This window comes from Panicum virgatum, chromosome 3K, assembly GCF_016808335.1.
Source record: "Panicum virgatum strain AP13 chromosome 3K, P.virgatum_v5, whole genome shotgun sequence".
NCBI lineage: Eukaryota > Viridiplantae > Streptophyta > Magnoliopsida > Poales > Poaceae > Panicum > Panicum virgatum.
Genome location: NC_053138.1, coordinates 56,179,152 through 56,195,822, shown reverse-complemented (window position 1 = coordinate 56,195,822; position 16,671 = coordinate 56,179,152). Strand labels below are relative to the sequence as shown.

Sequence of the window (16,671 nt, the reverse complement as noted above, 5' to 3'; positions counted from 1 at the left end):
GTGATCCGTGCTTAAAAATGATTTCTTGGGATGGGTCATGCCATGACCCCTAAATAGGAATAATTTTTAGGGACGGGTCGTCGCATCACCCGTCCCAACAGATCAATTTTTAGAAAATAGAAAAATAGAAAAAATATAAAATATCAAAAGAAAAAAGAAAAAAATATTCCAACTAAATGGCTACCATCACAAGTCCCTCTACTACCGAGGTATATTTTTTTTAACAAAATATGCATACTTGCGTAAACCGGATTCAAACCACTTGCCTCAAGTCTCGCGTACCCTCCTCTCCACCATACTGCACAGTCACTTGTGACTCTATGAAATATGCTATTTTTTTATATTAACTCTAAAATCGATTTGTAGGGGCAGGTGATGCCATCACCGATTCCTAAAAATCCATTTTCAGAGGCAGGTGATGCCCACCCGCCTCTAAAATATTCTTCTATTTTATTTATAAAATTCATTTAACTATTTAAATATAGCAAAATAAATATAAGAAGTGAAACTTCTACAATACGTTTATTGTGACTATAGATACATAAAAAATATGCTAAATATATTTTAGTGTATATAAAGGTTATGATTAGTGTATATAATTGTAGTGTCTCTGGCGTATCCTTACGGACTATCGTTGGATATTAGTCGCCGCACTTGCCAATAATCCATCAATGACTCATTCGTCGTCGTCGATGGGCCTGAAGATTACTTGCTTGTCCAAGACTAGCTTGGTGTTTGATTTCCATTCCTCCCTGTCCTAAGTCAAAGTCCACTTGCCGGGCAATGTACGCATCAGTAAAAATTGCAAGTTCTAGCGATCGAGAGAGATAGAGACTGTCAGTTTTGTGCTATATGTCTATCCACAGTTCCAGACTTCAGTTCGATACTTTGTTGTATGCAACTAAATCAAATAACAGCACTTTGCTCATTCTCTCTGTGTGCAGTGTACTCCTGTACTTTTGTACTACCATCTTCCTAGTTGAGTTTCCTTGGCTGGTAATCCTGAGTAGCAATATAATGGCGGAAATGCTCGGTTCTGTGGTTGCGGAGGAGACACTGAAGCAGGTGATGTCCGTTCTGATCGGCAAGCAGAGCGAGACGGCGGAGCAGCACGTGGAGAGGCTGGAGATGGCGCAGATCAAGCTGGAGGCGGCGATCGAGACATCCCGCGGATGGCACATCAGGGACGCGTCGCTGCTACGCTGGCGGAGGAAGCTGAAGCGCGCGGCGCAGGAGTGCGACGACACGCTGCGCCAGTGCAAGCAGCGCGCCGTGGAAGATGAAGCCAGGGAGCAGGAGGTGCGCGGCGCCTCCTTCCCCAGGCGCCTGGCCCACGCCGCCAAGTCGCTCTTCCGCCGCGACGGCAGCCTTGCTGCTTCCAGCGCGGCCGCCGTCCGAAGGTTCGAGTGGCTCGCCGGCGGCGCCGGCGAGTTCCTGAGGTTCGTGGAGCTCGGCGGCACGCCGCGCCGGTACGCGTTCGTGGACCCTCTCATCGGGCACCTCCTCGCCGGCCAGGAGCTACGGTACATGATCGTCCGGAGAAGCCAGTACTATTTCTTCTGCGTGCGCCCCATTCGCCTGGAGGACGACGACCGCGGGGTGGAAGCCAGCCTCCTGTTCGTGTACGAAGACGACGAGGCGCCGGAGAAGAACCTCTGCCTGGGTTCCGTACTACGCCTCTGAGCCTCTCTGAGAGCACCGACCTAGTCGGGACCATCGTCAAGTGCTTGGAGCTGCTGATGGTCACTCCTCATTTCAAGCCCACGGCTGAAGCCTTAGGCTGACCACAGCGGAGGGAGCAAGAGCAAATTTGCTCCCTCCTCGTTTCCCACGTCCTTTCTGTCTACAGTGCCAAACAGTGCATCTACAGTGCCAATCAGTGTATTTGCTTCTTCATTTGCTCCCTCCACTGTGGACGGTCTAAGAAACTCGCCCATCTGCCAACTCAAGACTTCTCGTGGGTGCCGTATGTCGAGTCCAGCCACAAGGATCACTGGAATAGCATGCACAGCAGCCTGGCCCAGTGGTTTCGCCCAGACCCGCTGTGCTGCAGGCAGCATGAGCCCAAGCCCTCCTATGGTGGAAGCAGCAGCAGCAGTAGCAGCACCATGAAACTGTCAGATGTGGCTCATCTAGAACCAGTCATCGAAGTGTCCCTGCAGCGCCTCATCCCACTGTCCGAGTACAACAAGCACAGGAGCAACGCTGTTGAAGGCGATAACAGTTGCCTCAAGAACGTGCCGTATCTAAAGATGGGGCTCCTCCTCGCCCCCCATGCACAGCTCGAGAACTGGGCATGAGTACCGAGCCGAAATCTCCAATTAGTACCGGTTTCGCATCCGATACCGACCAGTCGATACTAAATGTGCTTGCATTTAGTACCAGTCTGGTACTAAATGGCACACTTAGGACTGGTTGGTAACTCTAACCGGTAATAAGTTGCTCGCTGCGTAGGGCGGTTGGGGCAACAGTTTAGTACCAGTCTAAATTTTTTCTTCTTCTTTTGCTTATGTTTCTTTTCTTTTTCTTTTTAGTTTTAATTTGAATTTGTATTCGTACATACATAATTTATATACACTTCAAATATTTCAAGTACTTCAAATAATTAATGATGCACACTTGGGATCAAATATTATGAGTAGCCACATAAGTTGTTTTCTAACAAGTACTTTAATTAAATATTACTAGTCTTCATCGTTCGACCGTGTTTGAATCAAGTACTTTAAATATTACGAGCAGCAGCACAATGAAACTGTCAGATGCGGCTGATCTACAGCCAGTCATCGAAGTGTTCCTGCAGCGCCACGTCCCACTGTCTGAGTACAACATGCACGCGAGCAAAGGTGTCCAAGCCGAAAGCGGCGTCGTGTGTCTAAGAACCTGCCACATCTGAGGGCCGGGCTCCTCTTCTCCCCGCACGGCGCCTCCGAGGGCCTGGATCCGGCGGTCGAGAGCTCTGCGACGGCGCCTCCGAGGTGATGATCGACGGCGCCGAGCAGGGTGGTGCGCACAACAACATCAGCCTCGAGCAGCTGGACGAGTTCATGCCGCCCAAGGCGATCGACTGCCTCGGCCTTGTTTGGTTCCTTCTGATCTAATCTCTTCTAGAAAAGAATTTTGTATGCATGGGTTATTAAATGAAGTTTATTTGTAAAATCTCTTTGAGGATGAGTGTAACTTTTCGCGACGAATTTAATGACGGTAATTAATTGATGATTAGCTACAGTGATGTTATAGTAATCATCCTCTAATCATGCGGTCAAAAACCTCATTAGATTCTTCGGGGTTCCTAACGCGGGATTCTGAGGTTAGTTTTATAAACTATCTTTATTTGACACCGTAATTAGCGATCAAAATATTACTATTTCTAAAATTCTAGGAAACGGTGCCCTGAAAGTCCAGGCACGGAGCGGCGTTCCTTCAGGTCGAGAAGACTGGCCTGTGGTAGAATGAATAGTGTTCGGCTAGTAGAATAAATAGTATTGTGTGAGAGGAAATAAGCCGAGACAAATCGAGAGAATCCGAGTACAGACCAGCCGAACAGCCCCAAAGATGCTGCCGCCGAGACACATCAGGGGGGTCCGGGACGGAAGGGATTCCTTTGTACTTCCCTGTCACTGATGTATGAGGTCGGGCCCGCATGTCAGTGACGCAACTGCAGAGTAAAGTACGAGATCCTCGTGGCTCCGGAACAGCGACGCCGTGACCCCAAGCTAAAGAAATGGGTGCAGCTTGTCAAAGACTTCCTGGATCTGTGGGTTGCGCATGTTCCTCGTATGCTTCAGAGCTCGATCGTGGGATGGATTCAGGAGGTGGATGAAAAGCAGCTAGCATGCCAGGCGAACTAGTCCATGATATATAATTGATAATAATTTACTTGTACTAAATCAAGTCTCTGATACTTGTGTATTTATATCATGGTCCGGTACAATGATATCACCATGTAATATATGAGCCTTGCCTGGAAATAGTGCTAGATGTTGACGGCGCCAAAGCGGAACAAAAGAGGGACCCTTTCGTCCTGGGCTCAGACAACCGGGAACAATAAAGACCTTTGGTCCCGATTGGTGTTCCCAATCGGGACCAAAGGCTCCTAGTTTTTTCTTCTCTATTTTCCTTTCCATTCATTCTTTTTTTATTTCAATTTTACTTTTGTATTTGAGTTTAAGCGGAGTATAAACTACACTAATATATATATATATATATATATATATATATATATATATATATATATATATATATATATATGTCGACGTGAAAATTCCACCGTGCAGGATCCTCGCACTCCACGTAGGTTAGGGCTGGGGAGATCTACTTTGCTCTGTAGTACCGAACCCAATCGGTGCGTGTACGGTGTGCTCGGCATGCCAGTCAATTTGACCAGCAATTGATAAGGAAGGTAAACGTTAAATTCCGGGGCTATCGGCTAGCCAGCCGATAATAGTGACATGCGCGGATCGGCTATCGTACAGCCGATTAGCAGGAGAAGCAAGCCACGCCTCTGATGACGCATGCAACCTGCAGACAACACCTAGATCCAACCCCGATCGGCTATAGCGAGTGATGACACTGCCATTTGGACACTCTTCTAATCCCTAATTATTTCACAACTATTTCTAATTCCTAATTAATTTGACACTCAAAAGTTTGAGGCGAACACTCTTTGTCCCAGGCCGGCGCCATATGGGATGCAATCACGGTTCACACACTTTGTTTCAGACTTAATAACCAAAAACCATCTAGAACTAAAAAAAATCTTTATTTAGGAACATGTATATGTCGTTAATTTTGACCCTGCGGTGATGACACGACCATTTGGGGCCTACATGATTCCGGTGACACAGTGCGGTATAAGGATGTCGCCGCACCACCAGCACTTGCGGTTGACGCGGGCCTACATGAATGTAATGCCACGAAAATTTTGGTTTTCTGATAGAGATGGCAATAGAAATGGCTGCTCTACATGAAAGCTCTACAAAGCGGTAGAGACAAACATATAGACATCTCGACTCTTTTAACCATTTCTGTCTTAATTACTTTTGGGATCGTTCAGTAGACCTCTTGAGCATTGTAGTTGCACGGCGTACGAAATATATATGTCCCGACGACCCTTGCATATTGACGAGGAAGCTCACCATTCTGCCTTCGGTTATTAGTTACTCAGCTAGGCAATCCAACTACGAAATCTTTCTATTAGTTACTCATCTTGCTTGTGGTCGCAGTTTCCTCGAATTTTTATGATTTCATTTCACTACATAATTTTATGCGTTCCTGCACAGGAATCGATCGATCCTTAGCCATGGCGGAGATGGTCGGTTCTGCGGCTGCGGAGGAGATACTGAAGCAGGCCTTTGCTGGTCTGATTGGCAAGCAGCAGCAGCACCAAGAGGGAAGAGATGAGCAGGAGCATCACATGGAGAGGCTGGAGATGGCGCAGCTCAAGCTGGAGGCCGCGATCGAGACATCTTGCAGATGGCAGATCAAGGACGCGTCGCTGCTCCGCTGGCGCAAGAAGCTCAAGCGCGCAGCTCGGGACTGCGACGACACGCTGCGCGAGCTCAAACAGCGCCCCGCCGAAGACGAAGCCAGAGAGCAAGAGGCGAGGGGCTCCTCCTTCCCCAGGCGCTGGGCTCACGCCACCAAGTCGTTCGTCACGGCTCTCCTGACGAGCCGCGACGGCAGCCGCAGCAGCTCCGCCGCCGTTCGAAGGTTCGAGAGGCTCGCCGACAGAGCCGGCGAGTTCCTGAGGTTCGCGGAGCTCGGCGGCACGCCGCGCCGGTACATGGTCGCCAACCCGCTCATCGAGCACCTCCTCGCCGGCCAAGAGCTCCGGTACAGGCTCGTCCGGCGAGGCCAGCACCGTCTGTTCTGCGTGCGCCCGGTTCGCCTGGAGGAGGGCCGTGGGATGGAGGCCAAGCTCCTCTTCTTGTACGAGGACGACGAGGCGCCGGAGAAGAACCTGTGGCTGGGCTCCATACTGCGGCTCTCCGAGAGCACCGACATAGTTGGCACCATCGTCAAGTTCTTGGACCTGCTGCTGGTGGCTCCTCATTTCAAGTCCGCAGCTGAGTCTGTCAGCAAGGAGCTCGCCCAGCTGCCGACGCAGGATTTCTGTTGGGTGCCGTATGCTGACTCCAGCCACAAGAAGCACTGGAACAGCATCCACAGCAGCATGAGTGCATGACCCAGTGGTTTCGCCCAAACCCACTGTGCTGCAAGCAGCAGCATGAGCTGAAGCTGTGGCCCTCCTACAGCACAATGAAACTGTCAGATGGGGCTGATCTAGAACCAGTCATCGAAGTGTCCCTGCAGCGCCTCATCCCACTGTCCGAGTTGCCTCAAGGCGACAGCAGTTGCCTCAAGAACGTGCCACATCTGAAGATCGGGCTCCTCCTCGCCCCCCATGGCTCCTCCGAAGGTCTGCTCCCCTCCGTGGAGAGCTCGGCGGTCGAGGTGATCGACGGCGCGGAGCAGGGTGGTGCGCACAACAACATCAGCCTCGAGCAGCTGGACGAGTTCATGCTGCCCAAGGCGATCGACTGCCTCCACAGGAAGGCCGAGGCGACGGCGTACCAGGTGCCCTGGAAGTCCAGGCACTGCGCGGCGTTCCTTCAGGTCGAGAAGCCATCAGGCCTGACGAAGATGCTGCCGCCGAGACACATCACAGGGGTCCGGGACAGGAGGCTCATGATCCAGCGACGCCGTGACCCCAAGCTAAAGAAATAGGTGCAGCTTGTCAAAGACTTCCTGGATCTGTTGGTTGCGCATGCTCCTCGTAAGCTTCAGAGCTCGATCGTGGAATGGATTCAGGAGGTGGATGAAAGGCAGCTAGCATGCCAGGCGAACTAGTCCATGATATATAATTGATAATATTAATGTACTTGTACTAAATCAATTCTTTTTTTAAAGCACAGGAGGGGAATCATGTAAGATATCAGTTGCGCACTCATGCTGAGTGCGCGCAGATGGGCTGCCGACAAATCCGAGGACGCATCTGCCGGAGCTTACACACGCACACGCACCCACACTCTACACACAAGCTCCAGCACCCCTCAGGGGATAAATCCACGGTGCGACACCAGAAGCGTCCCCAACGGGGATCGAACCGTGGTGGGCTGCCTGGACACCGCCAGAGCCCAGAGGTGGCCACCGAGCTCATTCGCACCAAACCAAGCCTCTGATACTTGTGTATTTATATCATGGTCCGGTACAGTGATATCACCATATAATATATGAGCTTGCCTGGAAATAGTGCTAGATGTTGACGGTGCCAATATGTATAGCAATAGAAAGAGGAAATAAATAAAAAGTCTAGTTTACACCATCGAATTACCGAAAAAGTCTTATTTTCATTCTTCAGGTACAAAACGGGGATAACGTAGGCCATCCAACTATCAAAACTGGGCAAGTTTAGTCTTTAGGGTGGTTTCAAAGTGGCTTTTCATTTGTGAAATTAAAAATATTCAAACTTAAACTAAAAAAATCATAAGTAATACATTTTAAATTGGAAAAAATATGAAATTAGTATCAAAATTTTTCTAAAAACGTAAGGACAAGCTACCTGATTAGCAAAGATCGCGACACGATAGGTGGCAAAGATCGCGGCACATGCAGCTGGTAATTGATGAGGAAATGGATCGATGATGACGATGATGATGATGATCCGGAGGAGAGATGCCTCTAGCCTTTCTGTCTTGGTGAGTAGAGCTGCATCCCTTTGATCCCTCCACCGTACCGAGGCAGCATATCAAACTGTTTGGCGGTCACGGCGAGCTCGTCATTGGTCTGGCGTGTGGAAGCTTCAGTGACGACGACAAGCTCGTTGATGGTACCGTTTCAGCGTTGACACACGGTTACTACATAGCGAGAGGAAGATGGGGCTGGATGGGAAGCTTCGTCACCTCAGTGTAGCGCTCGAGGCCGACTTCTCGAGGATGGGGCATCCATGGATGGCAGCGGTGGTTCAATAACGCTAAAGTGTAGACTCGGTTGTATATCCGCATGGGCGATGTTCGAGTCCTGCTCGGTCTGCCGCATGGCGCGCAGGATCCGCCTTGGTGCCCATTGACGACGAACCAAAGGCACAACGCACAAAAGGATTGGTTCCGTGCTTTAAAATTAAGGAATTGATAAATAATATTTAAATAGATCAATAATAGATAGATTATAATTTTAGAAAAAAATTTGGTACCTATTGCATACTTTTTAGATTTAAAAGTTTTGACTTTTTTATATGTAATTAGAATTTTTATTTTTTAAAAAATTATAAAACCACTTTTGAAACCACCCTAAAAGTCAAAATTGTTCTCGTAATCTAGTTTTGTAGTTGAATATTAAAAGTCGGATTTTTCTTATAGGTGGGAGGTGTAAACTAAACTTTATAATACTTGTTTTAATTATCAATACACACCTCTTTCAACCGACAATAATTGATCTCGTACTCCCTTACATATTAGCATGGACTATCCACTTTAATTGCACAGGCAATGTTACCTAACACTACCTCTAATCCTAGATACTAATTACCTATTTTCTAGTAGAGTCAGTTTACAGGGGTGAGTTTGCATGTGGCTGGCTTCCTCCGCCGCTTGGTCCAAACTGACACAGCGACCGGCGCCACCGCGCCAGCAGAGGACACATACAGGTACCTCCTGCTGGCGCTGCTGGTCAGCTCAGCCTGCCCCGAGCAAGAGGTGAAGCTACGATCGAGCATAAGGATGCAAGTGAGTATGCAATGGTAATTTTTTTAGATCAGCTAATTAATTCTGATGATATACCACTATAGTTCATTTCTCATTCTAAATTATTTACGCAGAATGCAAGTGAGTTTTCATCCTTGAAGTTTTACAAAAGTGTGGCAATCATCCCTCATGTTTCATTTGGTGCAAATCAACCCCTTAACTAACTAAACTAGTGCATTTATCATCCCACCTTAATTAATAATAGTTTAATGCAATCTAATGGCAGTTTATACCACACAATCATTTGACTAATCTCCGCTTAGCAATGTAATATGCTGAGTTGACGACATAAAGTCTAAAAAATCAGTAAATCCTCTAAATTGGGTACCCCATAAAAATTTTATCCGAAAAATTAACTTAACCAATTCACGTCAAATTATTATAGCAATTGGCTTAACATTAGACGTGGCTAGGCCACAATTAGTAAGATAATTACATGACCTAAACCAATATTATATGACACTAAACCATTGCTAAATTAAGTTGGGGATGATAAATGCACCATTTTAGTTAGTTAAGGGGTTGATTTGCACCAAATGAAATATGAGAGATGAATGTCACACCTTTGCAATACTAAAGGGATGAAAAATACACTTTTTCCTTTATTTTATTATTTTTTGGATCGATCCAATAATTGCATCCCTAGTCGAGTATGGCTCAGGCCGAGCAGGAGATGGAGAGGCTGAGGTAACGACCACCGGTATAAATTCTTTTAAAAATGATTATACAAAAGTAGTACGTCCCTGCAAATCAAAGTCATTCTATTTGGGGTCGAAGATCTGCTCAGCGGTCGTCCAGTGTTGAGTGCAATGTTCTAGATACTACCCTTGTACTTAAATGTATGATGATATTTAGGACCAGCTAACATGAGATTGTTTATGTGTCCTAAATGCCATATATTTAAGAACGGGGAGAGTATCAAATTGTAACTTTACTGTTTATACAGAAGTACAGAGGGAGGATTAAACAATAATCACTTTTAAATTGCTAAAAATTTTGGGCTCAAAGTTGCTAAAGGAGCATGCAACATCACAGCAAGGAGAGGAAAAAGGGCTGGAAGGCCCAATAATTGCCTCTCCGCCATCAGACTTTTTGTTTGCATGGGCCGTTTTCTTTCTCCGTGGACCGAGTCGAGCACGGTGAGGCCCATGCTAATAGTGCTAATGGCCCATGAACTAGCAACATCTTAGGAAGTTAAGACCATGATCCGCATCAGGATTGTTTGAGTCAATACCACAAATCTTTTTTTTTTGAAAGGACAATACCAAAGATCTGGCTAGTTCGTTGTTGCTGAACGTACGCACCATGTTTAAATCTTACCAAAATGGTGTTGGTGTGCTTGTTTGAGGTATCCCTTTTTCTTTGGTCCTGCAGATACACTGAAATTGAACATAATTTACTAGAAAAATGTTGTTTTTCTTTCTTTCTTTCTTTCCTCCTGCCAGGCATTACAGTTCTACACTCATACCAGGCTTGTATGAACAGGCAGTACCCTAAAGCAGTCCAGCTGAATCACACACCACACTTCAGGTTCTACATTATACAAGAGAAAATAGTGATAGAAGTCGTAAAACTGTATTACTTCTTTTTTTAGCTTACAACTGTTGCTGCACCTGGTACCTGATCCAGGGAATCAAATCTATGCACAGCTACCAAATGTCAGTCTTCAGATCAAGTCGCTCCAGGAAGACCATTCCTGTGGTGGAAGGGCCTGTTCAGCAGAAGCCGACGCCACCGAGGTGTCATTGCTTTGGAGCAGGGGAGCTTGCATCTGGCTCTGCATGCTACCTTGAGCTGATGTGCTACCTTGAGCTGATGCTGGAGCACCTGTAATGGAACCAATTGAACAAGATTAGTTGGTTTGGAGGTACTAGATCTGCCAATGAAATTTATATTAGTCAGGAAACTGGCCCTAGCTCCAGTCTGATTTGAGGGATGAGCCCACCGTCCACATATGTTTTTTTTCTTTCTGAATACGTTCAGTATTGTTCACTTTTTCAATTGAAGATCTTGAACGAAAAAATATTAGGTGTGGTTGAACCTTGAGTTTTGATACAAGGGAGATACGTAGAAGAAGATAACACATACCACCAGCTGCAGGTTGTTGTGGTGTTAACATCATATAGCCCTGAGAGGAAGTTGGTGCTTCTAAGGTGTCATTGCCTAGCCAGAAGAGCGAACTCTGGATGTCCACCTGATTAAACCCTAGTGATGATGGGAAGGAAGCAAACCCATTGTCAGATGCCATGCAGCTCTGTACTAGATGTTCGTACAAGAGCTGGTACCAATGGTCAGAGGTTGTTGCTCTACCTGCTTGGTTCAGGAAACGCCCCACTTCGTCTTGTTCATCTCCATGGTACAACTCCTGCACCAAATTAACAGCCCATGACATTCTGTTTGTGCTTTATGTTACTCCTGCATTAACCTCGCAGGAACTCTGTAATTAAACTTTTTTTAAAAAAAGAGAGCACCAGATTTTATAGAAAGTTATTTTACAATGAAACTGCTAAGCAAGCTGGGGTTACCAGCTGCTTTGAAAATCTAAAGGAGAGTAGCCAGAACTATGTTGTTACAATAGGAAAGTTCAGAGCACGCAGGCCCAAAAAAAAAACAGCAGCACGATCACATGAAACTGTAATTAAACAATTCAATTCATATAGGAACTGGAAAATTATCCAGCATTTGATACCGGGTCATCTGTCTTTGGTTAGATCAAACTAATAATCATGAGACAACAATTGCTCACCTTGGTTGCCCAACTACAAGAGTCCGGTCGACCAACAGGTTCCTGACATAAACCATTATGGGAGGTAGAGGAGAACTGCTCCTGACCAGCAAGCCGGGTTCCTTGAGATGGAATGCCTAAAAGTCATGCAAGGGAGATTGCAAGGAAGCAATTGAGAGTTGATGGAACAACTGCAAGACTGAAGCAGGAACCTTGATATTGATATTGATATTGATATGCACTGTGGCGATCAGGAATAGAGGAGCTGGGACTGGGATCCATGTTCGTGTTTGCAATGGATGACTCAATCTGAGTGTGGCTCGAGCTTTCGACAGCTGGAATACATGCAGCTGAAAGAAAATTATCAATCATCAGGGTATGTACGCTGCATGTGTGAAACACAAGCAGGCAGATAAATATCTGGTTTTCTCTTAACCTAAAAAAAATATCCGGTTTTCTAACCTTGATAAGCTGCAACAGGACCAGAACAACCACTTGGCATGTTGGATGGTCCAACTCCAGCACTAGAACCAGCGCCACCTATATATGCAGTAAGTGGCCGAGGAAAGTTGTCTGTCTCTGTCATTACATAATCAGGACGAAGAGCATCCAATTGATCATATGCACTCCCTTTCAGCTTATCTACTAGATCCTGCAACTAAACACACATGAGACATGTTCGCTTCCAATGAAGAAAATGATGAACAAGACACCATGGCTACTTAACCCTGACTTCGCAACATATACCTGTTCATCCTGGTCAAACTTGCCACACGCTCTGTAACGGCCATCAAATTCAGCTCCAACAAAACCATGCACGCAATTGAAAAAGAGCACAATGTTTGTCTCTGGGCAGTGGTATGATTTCAGCTCACGCCCAAGGGGGCACTTCCTTGCATGCTCGACCATCTTCTCCCAGTTCCTGTGTTCTTTTTTTATCTGGAGAACCTGCACACCAAGAAATGGAGACTGTCTGTCATAAATTCATAAATGGAGGGACGTGCATGCAAGAAATATTCAAGCGATTTACTTTGGCAAGCTTCTCAGGATCCTTATTCAGAGCCTTCAAGAAGTCCTGCACAGTGCGGATCTTCTCCTTCTCGAGCCTCTTGCAGTAAATCCCATCTTTCGCAATTTCTTTCAATCGATGCACCGGATCATCGAGCTTAGGAAGGTGTCGCTTTTCATTGACTGCGAAAAAGAAAAGGGAGAAATAAGTAAACAATGATAACCTGTCAACACATCACCTGAAGTGTTTAAGATTGCAATACGAATCTTGGACAAGCATCATATATCTTAATCATCTCTGATCAAGTGAAATGAAGATGATATACAGATAGCAGGAAACCTACATTTGTTTCTGCGATCCTGCACAACCACAGGGTCCATGACAGCCTCTTGGGCACGGATGCCAGATACCTCACCCTCACAAACTCGTGCCCCAATGATGAACTTCCCTCTGTGAGCCTTGCTTGAATTTTCTGTGAATTTGATGCTGCCAAGATCGCACTGTCCATTCTTCAGCTGGGCTTTTATTCCTTCACCTGCCAACACATTTCCTCTTCCATCCCGAGCATTGGCTCTATGTTTATTGAACTTCTTAGCAGTCCAACTCTTTGGGGAAGCATAAGGAAAGTCACCCTCAAGGGCGAAGATCTCAATTTGCACATTCGAAAGCTCGCCTGATTCAATCATTTTCTCTCCATTGAATATGCCAATCCTAATGGCTGTATTGCGGTCAGATTTTATCTCATCGTCATGGTAAACTTGCGTGTTCATTCCATTGAGGAAGCGCAGCTGAATGCTTGTGTTTTCACCCTTGCCTTCAGTACTGGCCAATCCTTCAGCTTCAGCAGGTTTGACTTCCTGGTTTGTCTCTTGCCTGAAATAAAGACAAGAAAGCATAGTAAAATGAGGTTTAATTACTTTAAAAAATTAACTTTTGCTCCACCAGGACAAAAAGAAGTCCCTTACCTGAACTGCTCATGATTGTGGTGGTCAGGAGAGCGCCGTGCTATATTGTCCTGCATTTGGTACAAGCAATAGTAATAACCCAAGTGCTTTTTTCCCAAAAAGAAGAAGCAACAACCAAGCAAAGATCTTATTTTGCAACCATACAAGCATTCCAATTGACAAGCAACGACGAAAAAAGAATTTCATCGGAAAACAGTGAGCAAGTAATTATGCAAATGAGATCTGACCACTTTCACGGTGATATCCAGAATCTGCTCCTCCATTCTTCCCAGTTTGCTACCCATAGTTTCCAGTTTGCTATCCATAGTTTCCAGTTTGCTGCATCCAAATTCCAAACAGGGAAGTGTTTTGAGATTTGCTTCGAGTCAACCCCCTAACCCAAAATTACAGGGCTTTTGTTGTTAAAGCACCGAAGAAAGTAGTAGTAGCTGAGATTAAGTGGGAATGGAACGAGATGTTTACCTAAACAAGGGATTAATGAAACGACAAATCTGGTCTCGCATCTATCCAAACAAATAGAACATGTAAGTCTCAGTCAAGTAACCAACCATGGCAAGACAACAAGAGAAATTGATAGTGATCAATCATATGTGGGAAAAAAACAGCAATCATACTTTAAAGTACATACACTACGGGGAGCCAAGAAGAAAATCTTTGCTCATAGTATGAAACTACAGAGCCTGAGCTGACTTAAATATAACAATTCATGAAGAAACTCTCTGTCCTGCTAGTTCCCCTCCTTCCTCACCTTTCTGTAACGGTAAGTCTACTAGTATTTCCGTTGTGAAATGGAAATGGGGATCGCCTCGATTCGAAAAAAAAATGAAGAAACGCTCTGTATTTTGAGCATAATTGTTCGGATTCAGTTGGTACAGTACAGTACACACCAATTTCTTTCAAAAAACTAGTACACACCAAAACGAGGATTTGAGCCCAATTCAGGGGGCATTACTTTACCGCAAACACTCAAATGAAGGGGATATCAGTTTACAGCAAACAAAAAAAGCAGAAGCAACAAGGGAAACTTTTTCCCCCAGTTTCTTCTAGAAAAAAAAATTGCTTTTTCGGGCTAGTGCTCTCACCATGCGACCAAACTTCAAGGCGGAGATTGGGATGGCGTCCGTGCTCCTACCCTTCCTGCACGACCGCGGCACGGCGTCAACGAGAGAGAGAAAGAGATAAAGAGTCAGATGAGTGAGAGAGGAAAGAGAGAGGACACTGGACACGTACGGGCGTTTCAAGAAGAGGACGACGAGCACGATGGCCAGAAAGTGCCTCGGCGACGACGGCGGCTCGGGGCTGCTGCCGGGAGCCGCTTCCGCCCGCAGGCGCTTCTCCGGAGGCGGCGCCGCCCCGCCGTCTCCGGCCGCCACGAACAGCTCCCTCTTGGGAGCCATTGGATCCCTCCCTCCCTCCCTCGCTGGCTGGCTCGGCTCTCTCCTCGGGTCCTGGTCGCCGCCGCGTCGGAGGGGAGGGGAAGTGGAAAAGTCGAGGCGCGCCGCAAATATTGTACTACGGCAACTCGGCTAGCAACCAGCCGGGAGTTCGCCAGTGGCTACTGGGCACTGGCTACTGCTGCCTCTATAACTGGTTGGGCTTGGCTAGAGTGAGGGGGGCAAAAACGGAAACTCTTGAAAGAAAGGTTGACAAGAAAGGAATCTCTAACGTCCTTTTTTTTAGGGGAAATCTCCAACGTCCTCACAGTGGAGTGGAGGATCTTGTGTCATTGTGTGGCGATGGAAGACATGCATGATTCATTTCTCTTTAGGGTGTGTTTAGTTCATTGAAAAAGTTTAGATTTTAGTATTGTAGCACATTTTGTTGTTATTTAACAATTAATGCTCAATCATGGACTAATTAGGCTTAAAAGATTTATTTTGTATGAAACAGTTATACTCTATAATTAGTTATTTTTCAACTGCATTTAATGCTCTATGCATGTGTCCGAAGATTCGATGTGGCCGCTACTGTAGGAAATTTTTTGGGGACTAAACATGGCCACAACTTCAAATATTGTATGCATATCCCCCCACAAAGTTTTACATGGAGTAACATGAGAGCAAAAATAGTCCATTTTGATTCGCCCTATGAATGACATACATCAACTTTAGTAGCAAAAATATAGCATGAAAGCCTAACGAGGACACACAAAGCCTGAAGTCACATGGATTGGTACGTGGGTGTGCTGATGCAGAAGATCGTGCCACGAGAATGTAACCGGAAAACTCCACTCCCCGTGTGGTCATTCGTTCACCTGTCTGTGTCAACAAAGTGACTATTTTAAAACGAAAATCAGAACGGTGGCACGCTACGAGAGGATAGGATGATATCTGCTGCCACTAAATTAGCCCTCATCCGCTGGATTTGGAGGTTATTGGACAAAATTTTAGTTGGGGGAGTTGGCTAAATTTTAACCCATGCTTAGCCCCCTTTTGAATTATCTAGAGCTAATTTTTAGCTGAAAAAAATTAACCCCTACATCCAAACATTAGCTAAATCACACATGACATAGAAAAAAGATTAGCTGGCCTCCTAAAAAGATAAAGAAGCTGTGCTCGACTAAACACAAAATCTCTTCGCTTTCTTTACTACTATTGGGTTCAGAGGGAAATCAGCTCGATCGGCCCGACGAAGCTTAAGGCGGCTGCCAAAAATGGAAGGACATGATGGGTCATGGGTGTGTATAAACATGATGAATATATAAGGGCAAGTATTATGGTTGGCTGCAAGCCGACTGAATCATCGCTAGCGGGGAGAGAAAAAAGGAGAGAGAGTGCGGAACAGGCGTCTCGTGAAACGGCGGCTTGAAATGGGTGGATATACGCGTGTTGCGCTCCCATCCGCTGCTCTGCTGCTCTCCCTCCGCATTGGCTGCATGTGCTGCTGCAAAGCTGTTGATGCCGTTGCTACATTAATTGTAAGCCACCCTATAGTTTATTTCGCCGGCGAGTGGGCTATATCATTGCCCTTTCTCTAATATAGCATTGAGCTGTTTTGTGGGCCATTTGATTACCGTCCAACGGAACGGATATTGTATTGCTTGCCAACTGAAAAGAAATCTAAATTCAGTTAGCTGTGTATGTCTAATAGCACTTCCCGAATTGAAACCATGTTACAACTTACAAAAAAAAACAGAAATTAAACCCCTATTGGGTTGGGTTGGGTTGGATCGGATAGGTGTTCAGTTGACAAATGAAATTAATTTGTACAGTTTTGGAATTGGAAAATATA

The 16,671-nt window shown here is 45.8% G+C and overlaps 2 protein-coding genes across 7 annotated transcripts; one reads left to right on the top strand and one right to left on the bottom strand.

Annotated features, from left to right (window-relative positions):
* The first annotated feature begins 835 nt into the window (after positions 1 to 835).
* Positions 836 to 2,307, top strand: LOC120699766. The gene has a single exon (XM_039983840.1). It carries the CDS (start codon positions 853 to 855, stop codon positions 1,681 to 1,683), a length of 831 nt encoding a protein of 276 aa, XP_039839774.1. The 5' UTR covers positions 836 to 852; the 3' UTR covers positions 1,684 to 2,307.
* Positions 2,308 to 10,116: 7,809 nt separating this feature from the next.
* LOC120699764 (calmodulin-binding protein 60 F-like) lies at positions 10,117 to 15,018 on the bottom strand. Of its 6 annotated transcripts, none has more exons than XM_039983834.1 (14): positions 14,671 to 15,000; positions 14,523 to 14,577; positions 13,903 to 13,943; positions 13,668 to 13,758; positions 13,441 to 13,490; positions 12,819 to 13,348; positions 12,497 to 12,657; positions 12,214 to 12,414; positions 11,929 to 12,124; positions 11,679 to 11,816; positions 11,488 to 11,588; positions 11,052 to 11,106; positions 10,830 to 10,946; positions 10,117 to 10,568 (listed from the first exon to the last, which is right to left on the bottom strand). In XM_039983834.1, the coding sequence occupies exons 1-14, from the start codon at positions 14,835 to 14,837 to the stop codon at positions 10,408 to 10,410; spliced, it is 2,064 nt and encodes a 687-aa protein (XP_039839768.1). In that variant the 5' UTR covers positions 14,838 to 15,000; the 3' UTR covers positions 10,117 to 10,407. The 6 variants fall into 6 exon arrangements, with proteins under 6 accessions (XP_039839768.1, XP_039839770.1, XP_039839771.1 ...); XM_039983836.1 differs by having other exon boundaries at positions 11,488 to 11,593; positions 11,696 to 11,816; XM_039983837.1 differs by having other exon boundaries at positions 11,679 to 11,801.
* Positions 15,019 to 16,671: the final 1,653 nt, after the last annotated feature.